Consider the following 25964-nt stretch of genomic DNA (forward strand, 5'->3'; position numbering starts at 1 on the left):
ATTATCGCTTTTTAGTCTTCCCAGCTAGCCTCAGCAAAAAATGCATTTTTCTCCCTCAAAAAAATCTACATTTTTTACGGCCACGACTTTTTTCAATTTTAGGGGCACGCCCCATACAAAAAAAATTAGCTTCTCGTTAATGGTGTGTAATACTAATATCAAGCTAGCTAGACATATCGTTTAATTCGAGATATCCAATACACTACGATCTAAATAGTTCGATTCTAAAATTTATTAATACCATCTATACATAATTCTAGCTCAACGTTTCACCTTGGAAGCATTTTAAGTAAATAAATATAGCTTAAAAATCAAGTTATTTGAAGCTTTAAATTATGAGTCTGAGGTTGGGATTTTGCATTAGAATTACCACTAAGTAGTTGCGATGATCTATCTAATCTATTATCAGAAATCACATTATTTGGAACTAAAAAGCATTCAGAACGATTCCATGATGATGATGATTGTTCTAAAAGTCCTTGTAAGACATTTGTTTCACTCAATGATACATCCCTAATAATAAGAATTAAATCTTTATCAGTTTCATCATCAGAATTTGATTCAGATGTTGATGAATTTGGAATTTCCAATACGGTTAAAAGTTTTTTAGATTCAACAAATTCACTTTGAGTTTCAAATTCATCTTCATTTTGTAATTTAGAAAGATAATCTTTTCTATTCCATAAATAACCATCAATTTCTGAATATCCACTAGCACCTTCATGTGCATGGTTTAAATATATAAAATTTTCATTAGCATGATGACAACCAATAGCAAAATGAGTTTGTACAAGTTTTGGAATTTTTGAATCTTCACCTTCAATTTTATTTAAACATTTTTCACAATATCCATAATCTTTAATACCTTTGATATTATTAAGTGAATTCTTTATGGTATCTATCTTGATATTAGGTTCTGAAATAATAGTAACAGGCCAACGATGACTCCCATATGATTCAAGTTTCTGATGTAAAATCTTCTTAAAAGTAGGAACAATACAATTAATTTCATAGCCCCAATTTTGATGATTTTCTCTAACTAATGACTTCAATTCACGTTTAGTGATTTTTTTAGTTGAAAAGGCTTCATAGTTTGATCCATTGAATCTACCATCAATATGATAAGCACCTGTAAACCATGATCTATGTTGATGTTGTGGATTTGAAGCTTGAAGATGTCTCAATCTATCTTTAAATGCCAATATGGAAGTTCTAACAACTGATGATTCTCTATCGTTGACAATATAATGCGTATCAGGTTGTTCTAGAGATTTAACATCATTTGAGATAGTTGAAACCATATGTTTTTGATTAACATCAAGATATTTTAAATAAGCTATATCTGAAGAATAATAATTAAGATTTGGTCTATTGATTTCAGTGCCTCTTGCGATTCTATCTTTTTCGTCTCTTTGGTATAGTTTTAAAGCTTGCCTTACTTCTTCCATATCATAATTGATATTTTTTAATACTAAAATATAACCATCTGGATAACTTTGATTTTTTGGTAATTTGATTAATGAACAACCAAGTGTAGAAGTATTTGAACTCCATTTAGATGTATTATTCCACATATTTGCTTGATTAAGATCTAAATTAGTTGGTTTCCCAAAAATAAAAGCATTTGATAGAAGTTTTTCAATATTGGTTTTCAATAAATCTTGTTCAGCACCTTCACATTGACCACAAACTGAATCATCATTAAGATCTTTTAAATTTCTTTCTGATTCAACAACCAAATTTCTTAATTGTTCATAATGAAGTCTATTTTGTACAAAGATATGGATTTCATCACCATTGTATCCTGATGGTGAAGCTCTTACCGCTTCAACAGCCGCCCAATGGTAAGGTTCTTCACCAAGTTCGAAAGCAATCTCATCATAACTCAAATCTCTTGTACAAAGTACTGTGAAATGCTTTTTATTACTGTATGATAACCCATTTGTAATATAACAAGGAAGTTTTGAATATTGATATTCTTTGACTTCATCTTTTTCAAATGTTCTTTTAAATTCAAATAAATGCTCAGCTAATGCCTTTTTGAATGTTTCGATAACTGGTCCGTTAAACATTTTGATAATGATTGATTATACTAACTTTCTGTAGCCATTTTGAATAAGAAAGGAAACATGATGATAATGTGAGAGAAACATTCTTATATATATGAGGTATGAGAGCTTTTTGGTGAAGTCGAAGGACAAAGCTCTTAAAGTTGAGTTGTTTATGTTTTTGTTGAAGTTTCTCAGTTTTCTCACGCACGTACGATATCAGCGCTAATTATCAGCACACCAAGGAAAATCAAGCCCAAAAAACTTAAGGTATGGATATCTGAAGTGATTCAATTAGATGACAAATGATTCAATTAGACGAGAAATAAACTCTACAAAGTCATTAATTATACGTAAAAACTCTTTATATTGTAATCTTTTTTGGAAATTAACTAGTAATTAATTATTATTATTATAAATATGTGCAATTATGTGGAGATTGTATTAATTAGGCATGAATATGGTAAGAAATTTGAAGTGATTGTAGTAGAATTAAATGATTTTTTAAACTTCAAAAACAAACTAATGGTCAGAATCTTGACCTGGGTTAGCAGTTTCATAGTTTAAAATTTTCAATAATTGCCAGACACCAAATGAGATCAATGAACCTAAGAATGGACCAACCCAGTAGATCCAGTGGTAAGTTGGGAATGAACGAGCAGCAACGGCTGGACCAAATGATCTAGCTGGGTTTAAACCAGCACCAGTGTAGTAAACACAGATTAAATGACCAATGAATAAAGCTAAACCAATAACTAATGGGGCCATGTAAGTAGCTCTATGTTTTTCAACAGCTAAGAATAAAACAGTAATACACAAGATAGCAGTACCAAAAGCTTCAATGAAAACACCTCTTGATCTTGAACAACCACCACCTAAAGCATTAGCAAAGGCAATTTCACCAGGAGTCATAGCAGAAGCGGCACCAGCAGCAGCCATACCAGCAACCATTTGAGCAAGCATCATTAAAGCACCTCTAACTGGTGGAATAGCTCTAGCTAAAACTAAAGTTAAAGTAACAGCTGGATTTAAATTACCACCAGAAATTCTGAAAAAGATAAAGACACCAACAGCAACAGAAACACCAAAACCAAATGAAATCATAATTAATTGAGATGGATGGGAACCTTCAACTTTGTTAACAACATCTTGGTTTTGATTAGCAATTTGTGCAATCATAAAAGCTGACCATAAGAATAAAAAGGTACCAACAAATTCACCAATAACGGCAACAACATGGTTTCTTAAAGTATCATTTAAACCTAAAACTTTTGATCTTGATTGATATGGTGGGATGTATTCAGCATCAGATTGAGCTTCAACGTCATTGACGTTATTTTGAACTTCAGAAGCAACCATTGTAATAATATATTATAATCAATTGAAGTTAATTGTCTATACTATAAGAAAATATTAATTTAATGACATGTCAAAAATTTTGAAGAGATTGAAGTGTACTTATATATTTTTTTAAGGTATATACAAAATTTTCCTTTTGCAATAATTCAGCTGTTGAATTTCATGTACACTCAGCTAAGTATGGAATCAAAAAAGTAAAAATAGACTTCTTGACATTTTAATGCCAGATGGCTTACAAAGGTAACTCAGTTACGGTAAATTAAACACACAGGCTCAACTCCAATTATGAACGGTTACTATTTCTTTTTCCTTTTTCATCCATAGAATAATACAAAATATGTGAAGTAGTAATCAATTCACAGCTCTTCAAAGACTTCATCAACACCTGTCGGCTCTGAATCTGGAAATATTGTACATGATTAATTTCTTTTTCTTGCAATTAAGCTGCTTTGTGCCTATTTCCACTTATTTCCCTTATATATTTTGTATGAACATTTGAGAAGTTTATGCTGTTTTAATGCTCGCTGAGCTTGAAGCTGCAGGTCGAAAATTTCATATTTTAAAGTGTACATGCAGTGGGAATAGAACTAGAAAAATTTAAGCTGAGCTGGTTAGCTGGGCAGGGTTCTAGAGAGGGCTCTGGTTAGGGCTCTGTCAAGGCATAGTGACGAAGCTTGATGGTGGTTATCTATAAGTGTAGATACTATTGTTATACTTTGTTTAGTATAGTTCATTATTAAAGCTTAAGTATAAACCACAATTGTTGTATTGATCAAGTGCAAGTAATAAAATTATCCTAAAAGGTCCAGAATTGCAAATCAGTCATATATACTTTGGGAGTAGTTATCACATGGACAACTATCTACGTAGATCCTGTTTATCAAATCACCTAGTTATGGTTTACCGATAAAAGTAGTATGGTATATAAAGCTGTTAATACGAATTGATTGTAAACTATATGGTGTATATGCTGTCTCTTATTTAAGGAGTCATTATATTCGCATTACACTCATCTTCGTAGTGTAGTAATTTATTGAGCTGAAGGGAAGCTTTCGGTTTAAGGCTTAATGGTATATACTTTTTTATCAAAGGGTATTAAATCCAGGAACGTTTCCAGAACGCCAATCTTTAACTCCAGCATTTAATCTACGTATCGAACCACAAATTAAATACAGCAGGGACTCAATTGAATACCTATAGAAAGAGGTCAAGATTACTGGAATCAAAGGAAATGCAGTTTCAATTTAAATCTAATCTCAATTGAAATCAAGAACTCATCGTTTCTCATCTCTTTAACCTTTAACCCCTTGATGAAACTGTTATTTAAAAGATTGAAACTTGGAAAACCTCCTCTTCAAAGCTCTTCAAATTAAAGTTCGAATGCAGAATTTCACAGTTTTAAAAGTAATAAAAATTGTCGATCTGCGCCTCCGAACGCAACTTTTTGCATTTTTAAGCATCCCAGTTGCCTCAAACAAGAAAACTTTCATAGTGAAAATTCAACTCTGTATAAAGAATATAAACTCAATTACACTGAAAAGTGAAGCAGGGGTGCTCAAGGGAAATCATCGTAATTGATTAATTGAAAGCTCTTAATCTAAGGGGGTTTGTGGTGTACTTTAATAATCAGGAGGTCATCGCTTTGTTATCAATTTGTACTGATGGTCCCTTACCCTGGGCTTTTAGAAAGAAATTTAGTGGGCGCATCTCATTAGTTTTCTTCGGTTTGGTTCTCTGCAACTGAATCCAGAACTGCGCAGCGACAAACAGGCTTATATGAAAAGCTGGTAAAATTAAAGGCTTTCTTACATGGCCTGTCTATTAATCTTAAAGTACTAGTAAACGAAGAGAAGATTCTTAAATAATTTTAATACCTTCTGGGTAAGTAGTACGTGGCTAATTCAAACCTTAAAATACGTTCTTTCCTGAAGCAAAGAATACAGTCAAATACGTTCTATTTTATGCCGTCTATTGTCCATAACTCCAATTGTGATTATATGAAGACAATAAAAGATTTCTTCTATTGAATGTTCTGAGCTTCGATGTGAATAATATACGTTTAGTTAATGTTGTACGTTATTGTTGATATTCACTGACGTTGGATTCGGTAGAGATCGCGAGTTGAATGAAACAACATCACATCCATGATCCAATCCAGATCAAAAGGTGTACCGGCTGAATGAATCTATAGCTTAAAAGTAATAAAGAGATTTTGTGACTAAAATTTCAGATGGTATTACAAGTTTGACATATAAATTTAGCTCACGTAGATTCTATAAATATACACGGTGCATACGTTCTGAAATCTATATAAAGGTTTCAATTCATATGAATTTCATGACGACCTTTCATATGAATCAAGCAGGATTTTACTTTTAGTACGAGAATTGAATCTAACGTACTGTACGTCAATGATCTTACACTTTATACCAAGTTATTCATAATTCATTTAACGAAACGGACGCAACTATTATATTTAAAAAATTACGTGTAGCACGTCAACTATATGTTTTAGTGAAGCTCATCAAGCTGTTATGTACAACGGGTTAAGCGACTTGAACTTTGCTGGATCTTGAATTATTCAAGACATGAACAATTCCCGATAAGAAAAAGAAAATATTGTATTACTTTTCTTTAAATACATTAATCCGTTAACTATGGTTAAATAGATTGTTTATACGTCTACGTAGTTTACTTTAAAGTTGATTTACTTTCAAGTTTCTACTAATCTCATCACCTAGGAATCAAGGAACTGAAACTGAAAATCAAAATCGGGATTCAAATTCCTGTTTAGCCTTCGTCGTAAAATTGTTTTTTCTCTTGCGTAGACAGACAGACAGACAGTCAGTCACGACTCACTGGTCAGCCTGAAGTTTGAACGGAGCATGGTCTTTCCGAGATCCAGGCAGAGCAGCAGGGCCCATTGGGCTCGGTTCCCCTAGGCAGGAGCCAGGTCTACCTACTTAGCCTGTAGGCAGTGGGCAGGCAGCCCGAAGGTAAACCCATTATATAATATACACCATGGTCCATAATTATACAAGAGTAAACCACGTAGTTACTAGGTACGTACTTAAGATGAAAGTAGCAAGAGTCTATTATGAGATAAATGATATTATGAACTCCTTTTAATGGTCGAGTTGGCTAAAAATCAAGTTAAACGAGCTTTCAATATATATTGTGCTGAACTATATCTATACTCGAATTCGATTAAATAGCTAGTGTATATCAACTATGGATATAACTTTCTCGATCATGAGTACGTTACCAGTTCTTCTGTTTTTGAATTCTAATTTTTTGATATATTGGGCCCTTCGAAAGTATAATTGGTTACAAATTGGTCTAAATGGTTATATTCTTTAGTTCTAAGCTCTTTATCAAAGACAAGAAGAGATAATTTCCAAGTATTTATATTCTTCTGTAAATTTGACATATAAATCCTGGTACCACAATTTACGCTTAAGTCATGTGATTATTCTGTGTAATTTTCAGCACCGGCCAAGAACATAAGTCATTCAATTTTAAATCACGAATTTTTAACAAAAGGTTCCTGATTTCACCTTTTTTATAATAGATTCAAATCAATCAAATCAAATCAAAACTTTACCAAAAACTCAACAACAAATAGAGCGCTTAGTTCACTTATAGCATAACTGCAAACTTATCAACTTAGATTTTATCAAAGAGAAATCCAAAAATGAATTTACTTTATTCGAAAGAGAAGAAATTATCAAATGTTTTTTATTTAAATCAATTAACTCATGAACAAAATATAAATTCATCTTCAATTATTGTTGATCCAAAAAATCCTTCTACGTTGAAACTTCATAATTATTATTCTACTTCCTCTTCTCCAACATTACAGTGGTGGGCCTGATGTGATTTATGTGAAAAATCCTCAATCTTTAAAGTATAATAACTTGGTTGAGGTATCATTGGATATTATTTTATTGAGTGAGAGTCAATTTATAATTGAAGGTGATTATAATGAATGTAATGATAAGAATAGAAATAATGATAATAATAAAAGAGATAATAAAGTTTTAACCAAATTGAATAATAATTTTAAAACAAGAAATTTAAAATATATTGCAATGTTTAATAATTTTTTTAAATATCCAATTTATGGTATATTAACACAAAATTTAAATTTTAAAATTATTATAAATCAACCTTTCCAAAATAATCATGAATATAATTTAAAAAATTTATTAATTTCAATATTTGAATATACATCAGAAATTTTAATGAATGATGAAATTATAAATGAAGAAGATAATGAAATTAAATTATTAATTTATATGAAACGGAAACATTTTGAAAAAGAATCAAAAATTTTAATCAAAAATTTGAATTGGTTAGGTGGGAAACTTATTTTAAATGATAAAGAAGATATTAATAAATTCAATGATTGGTATATAATGGAGTTTGAAGTTTAGGTGTTTACAAGATATAGGGAAAAAAATTTTATGTTTATTATATGTAGAATACACTATTCAACAAGTTCTAAAACTTGTTTTTTACCATCAGAAACACTTGATTCAGGACTAATTTGAATTTTCTTAACAACTAATTTCCCATTTTGGAAAATCCAATGAGATCTTTTAATACCAGTTGGAGATTTTTTAGCACCTAATAAACCAATTAATTTTCTTTGAGGATCACTTAATAAATCATATTGTAAATTTTGTTTTGTTTGGAATTTTTTTTGAGATTTTGGTTGATCAGCACTAAGACCTAATACAAGAGCTTTATTTTTTAATTCATTAAAATTATCACGGAATCCACATGCTTGTCTTGTACAACCTGGTGTACTTGCCTTTGGATAAGCAAAGATTAAGATGATTTTGTTTGAAGATGCAGCTTCTTTTAAAGAGATTGATTCTTCATCTTGGTTTAGTAATGTTATGTCTGGGATTTCATCACCAATTTCAAGTTCTTTAGAGCTTTCTTTTGGTTCAGTTTCTTCTTTTGATTCGTCTTTTGTATCTTTGGTATCCTTTTTAGTAACTTTTTTATCTTTTGGTTTTGAAACTTTAGAATCTTTTAAAGATTCAATCTTTGTTTCACCATTGTTTCTAGCACTAACTCTAGCAGAACGTCTTAATTCTGTCATTATAATACCTTATTTACCTTATAAATTGAGTATAATCAATGGAAGCTCAAAGTTCAAATTGTGGAACCTCCTTAAATATAAAGATCTCGACAAAATTCGCGACTAATTAAAAAGATGGCTTACATGATCTCTAAATTTTCCTAATTTGGACGAGGGTAATTAAAATATTGGAATAAAGAGGGAATAAGAGTATGAATAGTTGATTAATAAATTCTTTTTATTCTTATAAATATAATTATCTTTAAAAACTTTTTCATTCATGATGAAAATGGGTTCTAATTCGTATTAAAAGTGTTATTTTGTTAATATTGTTACCATATTGATTCCATGCTTATATAATAGCTCATCGCTAGGAGAAAAAAAAATTTTAAAGTATATATAGGTATAAAACATTTAACACTAATCAAAATAATAACTCACAAAAATTACAAATATATACACTAAAATGGCTAAAAAGGGTATGTTTTCTTGATCTATTATACTAGGTAACAGAATGTCTAACACACCAGTCTCCAAACATTCAAGAGCTGCTAGAAGAAATGAAATTGATGATGGTGAAGTTAAATCATTATCATCATTACCAAGAGCTGAAAAGACAGATTTAACTTCAGCTATAATAAGAGCAACTACAAAGAAAAATGAAGATTTACTTAATGATAAGATGAAGAAAAAGGAAAAACCTTCATCAATAACGAAAGATTTAAATCAAAAAGCTAAAGATCAATTAACAAATTTAAATAAATCCAAAATGGAAAAAGCTATAATGCAAAGTGATATTCTTCAAGATAAAATTTTAAAAAGTAAACAAAGATCTAAATATGTTCAAACTGCAAGAAAACAAAATTGGGATGCTATTAATCAAGCAGCTCTTGCAGAAAAGGCTAGATTAGATCAAGAAGGTAAAGAAACTAAAGCTGAAACTCCACAAGATGAAGATGAAGATGCTATGGAGGAAGAAGAAGATTTCTTTAACGAAGGTAAACAAGAACCTCAACAAGCACCACAAAGAAACGTTTTTGACTTGTTGAATGATGAAGTTGAATGTTGAATATAAAATAATGGTATATTTATATATGAATATGACACCTCTGTAAAGAACTTCTCTGTCTAGAATCTTTCTTTTCTGCCTAAATTCTCTGCCTAAAACTCTGCCCAGTAAATCCGAAATCAGGTGGACTTTTCTGCGTGCTCCGATCAAAGAAATGTGATGGATTTTCGTGGAAATTTCCAAGATTAGGATCTAAAAATCAACGACGTGTTCAAATATTTAAATCAAGAAGAACTAAACTACTTTTCAATTCAATTCATTCCAGTTCATTACCGCCCTGTCTGATTGTTTCCCCATTGAGTCAAAATGAAGTTCTCTACAATTGCAATCCCAGCCGCTTTGGCCCTTTTATCAAAAGCTAATGCTGATCAAACTGGTGCTTCTCCAGATGTTAATCATCCAGATTTCAAACCTTTTGATAAATCATCATTATCTTCAGATTCATTTTTTGAACAATTCGATTCTGAAGATTGGGCTAACTTATGGAAAATTTCAAAGGCTAAAAGAGATGAAGAATTTACTTATAATGGTAGATGGTCTGTTGAAGAACCTGTTGTTTTCCCAAGTTTTAAAGGTGATAAAGGTTTAGTTTTGAAAACTCCTGCTGCTCATCATGCTATTCATGCTAATTTCCCAACTACTTTCGATAATAAAGATAATACTTTGGTATTACAATATGAAGTTAAATTACAAGAAGGTTTAAAATGTGGTGGTGCTTATTTAAAATTATTATCTGCTGAAGGTTTACCAAATGATTCAAATGAATTTAATAATGATACTCCATATCAAATCATGTTTGGTCCTGATAAATGTGGTACTACAAATAAAATCCATTTAATTATTCGTCGTAAAGATCAACACACTGGTGAATATGAAGAAAAACATCTTGCTGTACCACCTTTAGCGAGAGCTGTTAAAACTTCAACTTTATATACATTAATCATTAAACCTGATCAAGATTTTGAAATTAGAATTAATGGTGAAACTGTTAAAGCTGGTAATTTGGTTGATGATGATACTTTATTACCTGGTTTAAACCCACCAAAGGAAGTTTATGATGAAAATGATACAAAACCTGAAGATTGGGATGATAGACCTGTTATTCCAGATCCAAATCAATTAACAAAACCTGAAGATTGGGATGAATTTGCTCCATATACCATTCCTGATCCAAATGCTGTTAAACCTGAATCATGGGATGAAAATGCACAAGAATATATTGAAGATCCAGAAGCTGAAAAACCAGATTATTGGGATGATGAAGAAGATGGTGAATGGATTGCTCCAACAATCTTGAATCCTGAATGTTTAGAACATGGTTGTGGTAAATGGGAACCAGAACAAATTATTAATCCAGGATATAAAGGTAAATGGGTTCAACCAACTATTGAAAATCCAAATTATAAAGGTGAATGGGAACCAAAGAAAATTCCAAATCCAAATTATTATGAAGATTTATCTCCTTCAGATTTAGAACCAATTGGTGGGTTAGGTTTTGAATTATGGTCAATTGAAAATAATATTTTATTTGATAATATTTATTTAGGTCATTCTATAAATGAAGCTGAATTAATTGGTAATGAAACTTTTAATCCAAAATATGAAATTGAACAAAAAGAAGTTTTAGCATTAGCACCAAAGGCAAAAGAAGCTGATAAACCAAATCAAAACTTATTTGATGATGATGAATATGCTGATGATTTCTTAACAACTATTGTTGCATATGCAAATCAATTTGTTGCTAATGGATTTGATTATTTAACAGATTTCTTAGCAAGTCCAATAAGTACATTAAGTTCAAAACCTTTTGAAGGTGGTGCTTATGCATTTGTTTTCGTTCTTGTTTCAAGTCTTGTCTTGGGTATTTGGTCAGTTATTATCTCTTCAATAACTGGTGGTTCAAGTGCTCCATCATCATCAACTATTTCTAAAGAAGCTAATCCTGCTCCAAAAGAAGCTGCTCCAATTGTTTCTGAAAAAGTTGAAATCATTGAAGATGAAACTTCAACTGGTGTTTCACAATCTGAAACTAAAGCTACTAAACGTACTTGAATTTTTTCATCAAACTCAAAATTAAAAATTTAAAGCTTTGTTAATAGCACTTTATAAAAATCACATTGTCAATAATTTTTTTTTTTTAAAGAAATAACATAAAAAATTCACATTCACATTCATTTCTCATATTACCTTATAATAAATATTAATATTTTGGTCTTTTATCAATACATCTATTCAATAGATTTTGTATACCAGCTCATTTATGAAGAAACTTTATCAGGTAACATACCCACTAAGATACCCAATTTTAAGGTTTTAAGAATTTTAAATAATTCAAAAGTATAATATAATCACTTGTAATATCTCCTATTATCCTATTGAAAATCATTTCAAACTAGGTTTTTTCCCTGATTGTATAAGTTTATGAAAGCTAATATTTCTTAAAGATTCTTTGATCATCAATCAGAGACCCCAGGCTGTAGTTATAGTTACTTTTAGAGTTTTACTTTTGCTATGGCGAGGATCTTCTATATTATCTACGGTACTAATAAGTTTTGAAATATATCTTTTCCATTCATTTCTTAAAGGTCTTAATTCTCGATCAACTTCGAAAGATGTTATGTATGGTCAACTTTATTAATGAAACTTTAATCTTTATCAATGTATTTATAGTTTATACGTATATGATCTTGCTCATAGTAATGGCTGTGGAGTTCTATATCGGTTAGATTGTTACTATATGGAGGTTGATGGAGTCAAAATGAGGTAAATTTAGTGTCAATTAGTCAGTTGATTAACAGTATACATTCCAATCAGTTAAAATTATGAATTGTAAAGCTTCTTCGCAGTTCGTAAATGGTTCATCAATGTGTAGCTTAACATTTCAATAAGCTAAGAATTGATAATTTTTGGATTCCAATGCTGAAAAGGTACTTCGTATTATGGAATAACGGCGGACATCAACTATACCTGGGGTCCTGGATCCTGATGTCCTGGATTATGGGGTCCTGATTCCTGAAGCATGGGGCTTATAATTTACTAATCATTATAAATGAATATATTATTGGACAAATCTTTGAAAGACGGTCAAGTACTGAGACAGATTTTTAAAAATACATAAAGAACTTGATTTTAAAGCTGGGGCTTTGTAGAAATTTATCGAAAATTACCATCTAGAGAAACAAATGTTGTCAAGATCTAGATCCTTTTTACAAATTATTTTCCTTTTAAATCCACACCATTGGATATATAATATAGTTTTGGTGATTGTATACAGCTGCGCACTGAATCGTTGAATGTTTAAGTCTGGATATAGAATCTTTCAGTACCTGTGCTTGTACTTTTTGGTATAGATGTTGCTTTGAATATGGAATCTGGATATAAAGTTTAATCCACACTGTAGAGACGAGTCAAATAATTTAATAAAAGATTATATTAATTTAAATTAAAATGATCAGCTTGAAAAGGGTTCATCTTTAAACTTTATTTTTTTTCCGTATCGTTCTTTGAATTAAATCTCAACTGGTATAACATCATGCGATACCGTTCTTATTCTCATATTGTACCTAGCTTGTTGAAACTCAAACACAAAATACGTAGTCAATCAAGAGGATCATTAAAGGATCATATTGTAAAGTTTTACGTACCCCTTCACAAGTGTTTCAACGAAGAATCATCAAAAGTTAATTGGGTAGCTTTTAAAAATAGAATTTAAACATTTGAAATTCAGCTCTCATGTTCCAAATATGAGACCAATTGCTTGTAGATCTCATCAATAACATTGAGATGCAACGGGCAAGCAGGAAGAAGCAGTACTTAAAAATAATCGAAATTTTTTGACCTCAAACCTCACTTCTATTTAAAAGGGCATAAAATTCCATAATTCTTCGATTAACTTTCAATAACTTCTGAAGTTTTACCTAAATTTATCCCTTAAGAAATAAAAGTTTTCTCATGCATAACCATTGAACTTTTTAGTAACTTTATACAGCCTTATCACAAAGAATTATGCGAGTGCTATGTTGGGAACAAAGAGCATACGATTTAGGAAAGTTTCGAATTTAAGAAGAAACATCCGACGATCTGAAAGTACTTAAAAGCTTTGAACCCCAGTTCCCACTGCCCACTTGCTCCAACTTTTCAATCTGAAGTTTTAAAACAGGTACGTCGTCGTAGAATCTTATTTTTAATCTATAAATTAAAGTTAACATGCCAGATTAACATTTCTTAAGAGACTGTAGTACCACATAATTATCAGATCATGTCTAGATGTAATATCCTTGAGGCTTGAACCATTAACCAGTGACCACGGTACGATTTAACACTACCTGTGCTATTTAAATTATCCCGTACCTTGAATACTCGGGTACGTATATCTTGAATATGTATTTGGAAATTTGCGGAGTTTAAGGTTTATTTTACGGGACATTTTACAAACAACCATGTTGATCTGAGATCTGAGTATAATTTTTTTTCTCTTGGTTTAGCGTTACAAGTTATAACAACTTACGAGTCTCAACGTCACAAGTTACAACCTACGCACGTACTCTAACTTTAGAAAGTATGGTTTTAGAATGAAATAGATCACAGTTAACTTCACATATAATTTAATTGTACTGAATATTGTAACTAGTATTGTATCACGATGTTGTATTACTTTTGAAAAAGATTTATGTCCTGATTGAAAAAAAATTCATCTAATTATATGTCTAACTTTGAAGCTCGTTGCTATGAGCTATACAGAATGTATCAGCTTGTTCTGCTTTGCTTCAATTCACCACGTACTTGTCAGATCATTCCTATATCTTGACAAGGGTACGTTCAAATGTCGTGAGTCGTGATTGATACTCATCATTAAATTTTACGGAGAATTGACGGCTGTCAGCATTCAGGAGTATTCAGAATATGGAAAAAGGCGATGTTTCATGATGAGCATCCCAAATACCTCATATCTTTGAAGCGGGAAGGCAATTTATGTTACATGTATAACATTCGCTGTTTATTAAGGCGGAATATTAGGATTTTAATTTTTTAGTACGTTCATATGTCAAACATCGGATTAAATTTATTATAACGGCATTTATCGCCACCGAATATGAAATAATTACCCGGTCGATTATAGCTAGATTAGTCAAATTAGTTAATTATATATATATTTATAACTTTTATAGTAAATACACTTCAATTATGATCTTATTATATTTATTAAGTGTTTAATTTTCATAGTTACTAGTTAAATCTAATTTTAGACACAATAAAAAAAATTGAATTTTAGAGAATTTTCAATTTCAGAGAATGTTGATGTTAAAAAGTTTAAATTTGATCTAAAATTGAATAAAAAAAAATAACAATTTTTTTTCCCCTCTGAAATTGATAAATAAGCATGGACCGTAGTATATTAAATAAATTTGAAGACATTAGATAGAAATTTCGACTATCTTTTCCACAAAAAAGACTTTATAGCTAATAATTGAATATTATCTTTAATATTGATTACAAATGTATTACATAAGCAAGCCTACATATACTCACGAGAACACAGTACAACCTTCCAAACTCATTCAATTCTACATCGAAAAATGTTGAAACAGTTACTATTCCATGGAATTATGATTGATTGGTGTTTGAAGCTATGAATAGATTTCTTTGGAATTCAATTGTAATTGAAAGAAGTAATGTCCTATCAATAATTATGCGCATTATGATATATCATATTAGTGTACATTCCCAATTTATAAACCTTCATGGTAAGCTCATATGGACGTCATATAACTATTTGAAGATTTATTTAAAAAAAATCAGACGTTAATCAAAAGGTAGTCTGTAATATGCTGACTACTCAGCAATGAGGATTTTGCGTTGTGAATCAGTCGATGTAGATATTTGCAATATTACATACTCAATTCAAAGCCTTATAAGTTATGACATGAATGAAAATAAAGAAAATGTGTATGTTTACGACAGAACAGAGGCTAACTACGTTTGAAGCTTGACAGTTTACTTAGACAGCTCAAATATCCGTCTAGTAACTACGTAACAAGCTTCAACTATCTACGTATACAGTGAGTCTACACTTCTTGCGCAAATTCGAAATGTCATGTCAAATGACAATGCATTATGATCCATTATTTCAAATCTATCTGATCAGGAGTTTTGGAAAATTATCAAATGCAGGAATTCAAAAGCACCGAAACACCGCTATGATAGAATTTAAATTTATATTCAGACTACATGGATCTTTTCAAATCATTCCAGCTTCCATAAATTGATCCTTTTTATCATAGTATGGTGTAGACAGTAGTATCATTACGTTGTGTCAATATGTATACTAATTTCTTAAAATGGTAAAGTTTTTGAAATGGTATAGCCAAATTGCTTTCTCCAGCTTGTTAATAATTTACTGAACGATGCTCGAAGGCCAAATTTTATGGTTGTTAGTATGTTGTAATTATGTACTGTTGTCAATTGAAATCTCAGATTTTCGAAATTACGCACTAAAATATTGGCTGTACTAATCATAGAATTGATAAGCTTAATTTGTTAGTTACTTAAGAATTGAACGTTCGTCTATGTCTCAGAAGGAATAGTTCGTAGTCAGAGTCAGGAGTCAGGAGTCATCTCATAGTACTAAGCTACTCAAGATTAAGCGCGCAATATGTAATATCACAATCTTTGTATCATTCTGATTCATGTTCACCTTAACAAGTTAGTAAAACTTACAACTTACAAGTTTACTGTATGTTGTTGAAGATGAGCATATGCAGGTTGAAGTACCGTTTTAAAATCTCAAAGTTTGATGGGAAAACCTTATTTCTCGGGTAGTAAAAAACAGCAAAGTATTTGTCAAAAATACCTCTGATTGCATATCGCATAACAATTGAACAAGTTACAAGACTTGTACGTATAAAGATATATACAAGTCGAATACGATTCTAGCGTCTTTTTGCGGAATTCAAAAGATCAACTACCTATGGAGAATACCAAAATGATAAATGTTGAAATGTTTCTTGATCAAGCATACGTAAAAACTTCAGCTCAGCTTGTAAGCTTGTAAGTTGTAAGTTGTAAGTTGTAGAATATGAACATCTTATCTGGCCGAACCACCTAAAACACCAGCTAATCCAAAAACTTCATGTTAACTAGGATGTTAAGAATTGTTAACTAAAACGTTTATTTATTTCCTAATCTGATTCTAATCTTATAAAGTTATACATGGGGTAGCTATAAGCCTATAACGTTTAGAAATTATAAATCTCAAAACTTAGCGTTCTAACTTCTAACTTTTAACTAAAATAAACATAAATCGATCTTAGACATTCTATGGGCACAATAAAACGTTATCGATTGACTCAGATTGAAACGTTGAAACATGAATATCAGGTAGTACACACATTATACTCACCAAAATACTAGTAGACTGTGTAGTACCTCAATAAACATGAAATTAGTTAATTATATTATATACGTACAAAGTCATCTCATGGCCTGTCAAATTTCAATCTAGGATATACAAAAAACGGTAATTAAACTGTAAGCATATTGTGCTATATACTATAACAGTACTTACTATCACATAGAGCTTCACTTACTCTTTATGGTTAAGTTAATCGATAACTTTGTACTCTCTTGTAACCACGATTTTTCCTATTTCACTTATTACAATTATAGTACAAATTGTTACGAATATGTCATGTTCAACCTAGACCTTATTAACACCCGTGAATAGTTATTCATTAGTGATGCTGAAATTACTCGACAAGTTATAATCAACTATTAGCCTTTAGCGAGTTTGCTGGAGCCTGTATATACTATAGTATATAAAAGCAAACGCACGACGTAGTTAGCATTAACTGGCGCACTTATATTATTGTATTTATAGCGTAATTTATTGTCTGGAACAACATATTCATTAATACTTTTAGCCTTTCAGGTGATTACGTATTGTTCATTTCTCAAGCCAAACCAACTATTTCAAGATTCAAAATGCATACTCTCAACTTTGATGAATTATTAAACAGGGAAGTAAGTAGTAAAATCCAATCATTAATCCTGTTTTGAAAGACCTCAAGATGAAGTCTATATAACAGCTGATTCAATAATCACAAATTATGTTTGTATGCTATAAAGTCTGTAAACTAGTTTAATCTCTAATTACAATGTAATTTTAAGTACATTCAATGCCCAGAACTACACTATACAGCAGCTAATTCATCAGACTCTTCAAATATCTGAGACACTTACCATATAGACTCAAACTCGTAATCACTGAATTACTTATCAAAAAAGCTTGATTGAACTTCAACATGATAGAATCATAAACTATTCTAACTCCCACGTACAAATTGGTTTTCGGAAATCAGCGCTTTCATCTTACTAAAGTTACATATGCGGTATAACTTTTATGCCCCAATAAAAAATTATGTTGCCTGATTCGCACTTGTTGAATGTAATATGCATGTACCTTATAAAAAAACTGAATTACCATATCACTTTACCCCAAATTTGCACAACCAATACCAAGTCATGAAAACTTTAAAAGTATGGACATGTTGAATCTAATCAATTTTTTTGAATATGGTATTTGCCGTGAATAAAGTCAAGCTTTATTCATATAGGTATTTTAGCTGATATAGCGTGTATTACACAAGATTCTTCAAATTTAACGTACGATTATGTGTTTGATAGCCCACCTCACATGAGCTATGAATTTATTATGAATAAGCTTAGACTTGATCGATACTGGAACATGTTCAAACTTCAAATCGTAATTAGGGATCAGGATATAAGCAATAAATTCACCATTTAAGCTTTAGGCTCTTTCTTCTTCCAGACATTCATGTTATATTAAGGTAGACCGTAGTAGTGTAGTACGTACCAATTTTAATTTATCATATCGAAAATTTAGATGTCATACACGTAACACGTAACATTAGGTATGTATGTTTGACAACTATAATCTGGACCAAATTCAACTACATATTTATAGATTTCATGACATATAAATGGGAAGTCCGCATATAGTCCCTTGTCTTATTTAATTAGTTGGTATGATGGTATGATACTCAAAAGTTGGAAGTTATATGTTCACGGCTCAAACTTCAAAGCATAACATTCAAACTTCACTATTTTTGATTATAGATATTCAAGATATGTTCTGTTAGAGCTTTCTCATGAATGTTAGCAGCTAATTGATAAAATTGTTATTCGTTTCATAACTTGTATGCTCCAGCAACATCAATTCTGTACAAAAATGCGTAAAGAAACAAAAGTAATGAACTCGGCTGACTCGATTTGATGGTATCACGCGTTAATTAGTACTTTGAAGAGCAATTGGTAAGTTAACGTAGTAACCTTTAAAAATCGATCGTTGATTTTCCATGACTCGAGAGTCAAGTTGAGATTCGAGAAAAAACTCTTGGTAATGGTGGGCTATGATTGAAATCTATAAAAATAGAGTATATCAAAATTACTCCAGAATCCAGATTTCAGACGCTCTCAAGCCATTGAAACGATTGGAAACTTGAAAGACTTGGGATGCAAACAATATAACAGGCTTTAGCATTAGAGGGCGTAAAACGTACAACGTCTTCCAAGAAATTAATGTCTATTTCTTTACATCTCTTGCCCTAGCTACTACATCTGAATCCTGATTCCTGAACATGAATCATTTGATGTGCACTGAATATCAAAGCTCCAATTACCTTCTAAATTCTAATTGAACCAAATTATACTGATTGATGAGCATTGTTTTGTCGATTATGGGTGTTCTAAATCTATGATGTTACATAAAGACGTTTTTATAAAGATCTTTAACAGAAGTACAAAAATTATCCACTAAAGATAAGCGGTTTTGAAATTCGAAGAAGTTATGGTTACGTAGATTAACGTACAAGATTCAATTACCGTTTGTGGATAAACCCTACGCGAATCTCGCGCAAAAGAAAAAAAAATTATCATCAACATCGAATATGTACATCAAGTTTTAAGCTTCTTCACTTCACAAAAGCTTTTGGTATATATAGCGGGCGCTTGATTTGCTAAAGTCCTAAGCAGCTGCTTTCTAAATTAAGGCTACCAGGCTCCAGCTACCAGCAATAAACTCTAGCTTTCATCTTCCAAGTTCCCAGATGTTAGTACGTAACGTAGTACCGTCTATTAAAATGAGACAAGGTGTAGTTCTCACAAGTTATAAATGAGTAAACCAATTACAAGCTGTACAACCCCAGTCATATATCATGATAACGCATAGTGTTGATTAAAAATTGTGGGTTCTTGATTGAAACTCAAGCCTTGCACTTCTGAGTTTTTTGAATACGTATTATACATTATACGGTATATTCGAGAAAAGATATCAAACTTTCAAGGCTCAACCGCTCAAGTTTCAACCCATCAAGCGCGGGATTTTATTCTGTGTAGTTGATAGCATTAGACGTAGCTACTTAAGGCATTATTAAGCATCACCTCGCGAAGCGACGTATTGCAATTTGCAAGATGTATAAGGTCGATGTAATGATTCAATACGATAATTCAATGGTGAAGAATCATTTTTGAACAAAAGTGAACACTAAACTTTGAACACGCTGGTCATACTAGAGCATATACCACATATAGAAGAGACCAAAATTGAATGTTAAACTAATTTTGCAAGATTCGAAACAAATAATTGATTGGCTATATAGCTGCAAGAATAAGATATTACCCACACCCGTTAAGCTGTTTACTGTACAGTTTCAGTAACCACATACCTACTAAATTCTAGTTAGAACTTAGAAGTTAGGAAGTTATAACTTATAAACTTATACCTGCTAAAGTTCTAACGTTTATATCGCGACTTGCGACTCGGGACTTTGTTCAATCAGTATTGTAAATCCTCGTTGAAAAGATCTTCAGTTACACCTACAATAATTACGGTATTGCTCTTTTCTGGAACACTTTTCACCTTGGTAAATTCTTTTTAGGAAAGGTACCAGTTGCATTAGAATTTAGACGTTGAGTATTCCAAAAAAAAATTTTACAAGTCACCATTAACGTATTTATGAGTCGCTTGTATTACGTATAAATCAATGGAAATCATTGATCAGTTTGTTTATGTAATTGTTCTACTAAACACCTTTAAAAATTGCTACGTTCGAAAGAATTCAAAAGATCAAATACGTGTTAATAACTCACACTTAGGTATGTATCAATAATTACTTCACTGTTAATCAATTTGTACAAATGCCTGCTCATTTGACATGAGGGTTCATACGGAGTAGTTTTTGACAAGGTAGTTCACTGCTGGGTTCTTCAAGGATATGTAATTAACATGATAACTGATGAATCGTGATTCGTGATATTTTAAGCGCCTGTGCAGTCAAGTATAATTGAAATATGTACCACCAAGTTCCAACCTACAACCTACAACCAGCTACAACCAATAAGTTATAATCCAGGCTTTAGCCAGTTATATAACATAACAACATAACCCAGTTTTTTACATCTTTTTTGACAATTGTAAGAATCATGAAATATGTATACAGATGCTAGTTGAGGATGTCAATTTCATCTATGATAAAATTATAGTCAGGTACCTGATTAAAGACTAAAACAAAGTTGATGAGTATTGTGTAATTATAGATCAATCATCAATAATTTCTTATGTATATAACGTCGACATGGCTGATCCCCAATATAACATAATGATACCTATTTTATATCAAACTTTTAACGTTTTGAAATTTGAAACTTGAATCATTTGAATAATGTTTAAAAGTGAAAATTATATCGCGTTAATCAATCATTAATTGTGATTAGTTATATAGATTAATGCCTCACTAATTTGAATGATATATATACTAGCTCTTGACAAGTTCACTAGTCAAACGTCCAATCAGTCACATAGGATCTGGTTAAACACTTCTACATTCATTAGCATTTAAATTATCTACAACTAGACTAGTACATGAAATGAAGTACTACGCGTTACATTCAAGATTGAAAACAAATTTGCAACAATCAAATCTTAGACCAATTCAGTTCAAATAATGGCAGTGTAATTATAAAGTGTGGTTGATTTCACTAAGGATTTCAGTGGACCACTCTTCCAGTAAATTCTTCAAGTAATATACCAAGGCAACCAGGCACTAAAGTTTCAAAAGTATCTAAAGTACCTAAAATTGTACCTAAGGTTTGCCGGTGTACTGGAAAAATATTTTCAGCTAAATTCTGGCATTCTGGCATTCCTGTGTAAGTTGATGGTCATGATGTTGCTTAACATTGTGCATATTTAGCAGATTGTTGCTGCTTTTTAAAAGGTAACTAAACAAAAGTTTTGATCGATGACGTTTGGAAAGCCTGTGAATGCAATGTTATGCCATTTATTGAATTGATAGTTTATGCATAGTTTATGCATGTGGTTTTTCCATCTTTTCCCCTTTCCTAAAGCAAAATTTCGCCTGGAATACTTTTCCAGCTGTTAGAAGCTCTGTACTTTAACATGGCATTAACTTACATATATCTTGATCAAGGCAGAGAATTTTGTCTTTGTTGTCTTAAATTAGTCTAAACCCGATAGTTTATTCAACATTCTGTATAACCTGTACTCCAATTTAAGATATAACCGATGTACTTTGAGTACAAAAATTCATAGCCAAAAGGCCTATAAGAAGTAGTCAAGGATTAAAGTGGACTTGGGGTTTTGATTTTGGGACAAGAATTCCAAACTTGACAATAGACAGATTCTTACATACATACGTCTCAGTACTCAAATTACAGATCTGTATGAAGATTATGTCGAGGACTCGATTTCCAAAAGGTTTAAATCATGTACGTTGAGTTGTTTCCACCGTTAATCACAATCTCGAGTTCAAGTCTATGTATTTTTCTGGAAGAATATATAAACTTCATCACTTCCCATTATTTGTTATTCAAATTGAATTGTGTATATCGATCCTTTGAAAAAGTTTTAATATATTATTTAGATCAAATAATATCGTATTAATACATTCATTCTTTAAACATTAATATATTATAAACTAAATATTTATATGATAATATTTTTTTTCAACTATACACATACCAGAGCAAAAATTTCTCTTAGCACATAATACTTATTTCACAATTCAATAATCTTGAATCAATCATGTCATCATCAGTTCAAAGAATTAGATTACCAAGTGTTAATGATATCTTCCCAAGTGTTGATAATCAACATCATCATCATCATCATATTCAACATTATGCACCTCCAGCACCTCAAGTGATGAATACCGGATTTCAAATAAATCCAAATTATATTGCACAACCTTCATATCCACAACAACCAATTCCAATTCAAGTTCAACATCAACCTCAACCTATTGTTCAACAACCAATCCCATTTAATCCACAAAATTTCATTGTTCCACCTCCACATCATCAACAACCAATAACTCCATCACAATCTCCAATCAATTATATGTCTTCAAATTCTACACCATATCCACAACAACAATATCAATATCATCAACCACGTATGAATATTAATAATGTTTCAAAATATAAGATTCAAAAATCTCCAACTTCAACAAGACAATCAAATGCATGGAGTGCAAATGATGATGAATTATTAAAATATTTAAAAGAAGTTAAAAATTTAGGATGGAGAGAAATTTCAATGTATTTCCAAAATAGAACTGCTAATGGTTGTCAATTTAGATGGAGAAGAATTGTGGCATTAACTAAATCTTCTTCATCACCACCAAGTTCATCAGCTTCTTCATCTCCATTACCTGAAAAATCTCAAGATTCAGAAATTGAAGTTTCAATGAGATCAAATTCATTAGAAAGTTTATTGAATTAAACTAGGTTTACATGTACATATTATTTTCTTTTTGCATTGGGATTGCAATTAAGAACAGTTCCTTCATTAAAAAGAGTTAAAAAGAGAACAAGTTTGGGAAACAAAAAAAGTTTGGTTAATGTTTGAATCAATTTCAACACAACACATATATTTACACGATTTTATGATTATATTTAAAAAGTTTTTTAGAAAAAGATAGTTATCTTTTGGTTATTCATTTTATATTTTTCAGTTCTTTTAGGATCATATGATTCATTTATTTGATTCTATATCTTACAATATTTTTATCTTTCATACCATGTTTATGTTACTTCAATGTTTGTTTTTTGTTAGTACAACAAGTGCTTTTATTTTTATGATTTTATTCAAAGTTGGTCTTTAATTATTTTATTCAGGAGTTTTTTTTACATTTCATTGTTTTGTTCAAAGTTTATTATATTTTTTTGTTTATTCTTTATGTTTATTGTCTTACGTTGAAGTTACATCTGTATGATCTTCTTTTTCATGCTAGTTTATTTATAAATTTAGATCAATTGTTTAAAGAAACTTAGAGGATGTTTCATTTTAGTTTTTAGTCTCATTTGTAGTCTAAGACTCGTATGGAACATGTTATTATTACCTACTTTTTTATAGGAATTCCCGGACATGATTATAGATAATGGAATGGGTATGGAATGTACATATATTATACATACCTATGATGAATACAAGATGAAAGCACAAGATACCAAGCAATGCTAATGAAAAGCCTTTCCCAAAAAAGCAGCCAATTGCCATCCGATCTTTGCAAGTAAGCTTTCTTTGGATTTTCTTTGGCTGTGGCATGTGAGATGTGGAGCGTGAGGTATAACGTTCGATTGTCGTCAGGACTCAGGAGTCAAATAGTACTTTTCCGAGTATGTAATCGCACCACTTCGATATCTAGTATATTGATAAGCAGTTGTACAAGTAAAGATTCAAGAGTTGCAGTTGTTTAGTATTGAAAGGTGTCGTAAAAAGCTCTTCAAGATGTAGATCGATTTCAGAAATAGAACCCCATAAGTTTGATAAATTGAAGATCCAACTTGTTATCATGCAAAGTCTGACAAGTTTCAACTACCTATCAATAACAAAAGTAGTAAAAAAACTGAAACCCCAAATTGAATATCAAACACAATTTAGTTTATACTATAGTTCTATGTTCTATGTACCTTTAATTAACTTTCGAGATGAAAGGAATTGACATGCACTTGGGATCATTAGAAGTTACCTGTTAACATGATATTTACTTACTCCTTCAAGATGCTCAAAGTCCAAAAGAGAAGCGTTCACTATCTAGAGATAAACCGTACATACATCTAGATTACCAAATTAGGCGTCGCTTCCAGGAAGTTAAAGCTGGAATAATAATCGTTTCAATTTTAAAAGTTAAGCGTACAGTATGGCTTTCAATGTTCAACTGATCAATTTGAATTCTCAAACAGAAGTACTAAAGTTTTACTAAAGTTTTAACCGTAAACATAAAATGACATGTGTAATTGAATGTCGATGAGCCGATCCAAATTAATTAACCAGCTAGACATCAAAGTTCAAACTGACAGAATTCCAATGCAGCTGCTACATTTGGAAGATTTGCTCAATGTAATACACAACTTCGGATAGTTTTGAACCCCATCTCATCAAGAAGAATGATGACTGGAAAAATACTATGGCATATACTACAATATATTATTACGACTAGATCTGGAGACACCATGTACGAACTAGAATGTAAAGATCGGTGAACTTCTTCATGATAAGGAGTACCAGGACCAGTTGAAGCTGGATCAATTACTTGTCTTGGATCAACTCTTTGTCGACTGATCAGTGATCACTAGAAATATTAAAACCTAAACCAACTTAGTGTGGACGTAGTCGTTTAACCCAGTCCCATTACTTAGAGCATTAACAGATCAATTGGATACCGGGATATATGCAGCTGATCAACCTTGAAGATGTCAGATGTGTTATTCAAAAAACTAATCCTTTCTTCAAATTGAACCAAAAGGGAATAAGACCATGCAAACAAACTTAAGCGAAGCTAATTTTAAATTTGAATTAAACTTTGTGCTTACTATGTATAGGGATCCCAGGCGCTCCTTTTCACTGAACGGATCAATTTTAATTTAACCATGATATGTTGATTTAACCATGAGGTGTTTACTACATTCAGGCTTTAAGACCATTCATGTAAACTAGACTATAATTAATGTACATAATTATACTACAGATCACTTTTAGGTATTTAGTTCAATTGTTATTGAACTACAGTAATGAGTATTGTCATTCAAGTAGATCTAATGAATGGTGATGATCTTCAGGAACCGCATCAAAATTTAGTACATTTCTTAACTTCTAGTGATTAGATTCAGAGTCCAAGCGAGCATGCAACTCATCAATATGCCTTGTTTATATTTAAATTTTAGTCTAATCAGCTCATGATCATGATCCCATTCCTTAACATTCCTTCCTTGATCAATGTTAGCTGGTTTAAGTTTTAACATGTCTAATTTATCAGTTAAACCCTGTAAGGCTGTTCATTAAACTTCGTAAGTCGTAAGA

General features: G+C 31.2%; 6 protein-coding genes across 6 annotated transcripts; 3 read left to right on the plus strand and 3 right to left on the minus strand.

Moving 5' to 3' along the window:
- Positions 1-311: 311 nt before the first annotated feature.
- On the minus strand, positions 312-2072 carry BN7_4564 (uncharacterized protein; the record flags this gene model as incomplete). Its single annotated transcript, XM_011274797.1, has 1 exon — positions 312-2072. The coding sequence occupies one exon, from the start codon at positions 2070-2072 to the stop codon at positions 312-314; it is 1761 nt and encodes a 586-aa protein (XP_011273099.1).
- Positions 2073-2570: 498 nt separating this feature from the next.
- Positions 2571-3407, minus strand: BN7_4565 (uncharacterized protein; the record flags this gene model as incomplete). The annotated part of the gene is made up of 1 exon (XM_011274798.1): positions 2571-3407. The coding sequence occupies one exon, from the start codon at positions 3405-3407 to the stop codon at positions 2571-2573; it is 837 nt and encodes a 278-aa protein (XP_011273100.1).
- A 4489-nt stretch (positions 3408-7896) lies between these two features.
- On the minus strand, positions 7897-8520 carry DOT5 (thioredoxin peroxidase DOT5; the record flags this gene model as incomplete). Its single annotated transcript, XM_011274799.1, has 1 exon — positions 7897-8520. One exon carries the CDS (start codon positions 8518-8520, stop codon positions 7897-7899), a length of 624 nt encoding a protein of 207 aa, XP_011273101.1.
- A 493-nt stretch (positions 8521-9013) lies between these two features.
- BN7_4567 (Alb1 domain-containing protein) lies at positions 9014-9568 on the plus strand (the record flags this gene model as incomplete). Its single annotated transcript, XM_011274800.1, has 1 exon — positions 9014-9568. The coding sequence occupies one exon, from the start codon at positions 9014-9016 to the stop codon at positions 9566-9568; it is 555 nt and encodes a 184-aa protein (XP_011273102.1).
- Positions 9569-9874: 306 nt separating this feature from the next.
- Positions 9875-11620, plus strand: CNE1 (calnexin; the record flags this gene model as incomplete). The annotated part of the gene is made up of 1 exon (XM_011274801.1): positions 9875-11620. The coding sequence occupies one exon, from the start codon at positions 9875-9877 to the stop codon at positions 11618-11620; it is 1746 nt and encodes a 581-aa protein (XP_011273103.1).
- An 11065-nt stretch (positions 11621-22685) lies between these two features.
- BN7_4569 (uncharacterized protein) lies at positions 22686-23384 on the plus strand (the record flags this gene model as incomplete). Its single annotated transcript, XM_011274802.1, has 1 exon — positions 22686-23384. The coding sequence occupies one exon, from the start codon at positions 22686-22688 to the stop codon at positions 23382-23384; it is 699 nt and encodes a 232-aa protein (XP_011273104.1).
- Between the last annotated feature and the right edge of the window lie 2580 nt (positions 23385-25964).

The sequence above is a fragment of the Wickerhamomyces ciferrii genome, contig 00178 (assembly GCF_000313485.1).
Source record: "Wickerhamomyces ciferrii WGS project CAIF00000000 data, strain NRRL Y-1031 F-60-10, contig 00178, whole genome shotgun sequence".
Classification (NCBI taxonomy): domain Eukaryota; kingdom Fungi; phylum Ascomycota; class Saccharomycetes; order Phaffomycetales; family Wickerhamomycetaceae; genus Hansenula; species Hansenula ciferrii.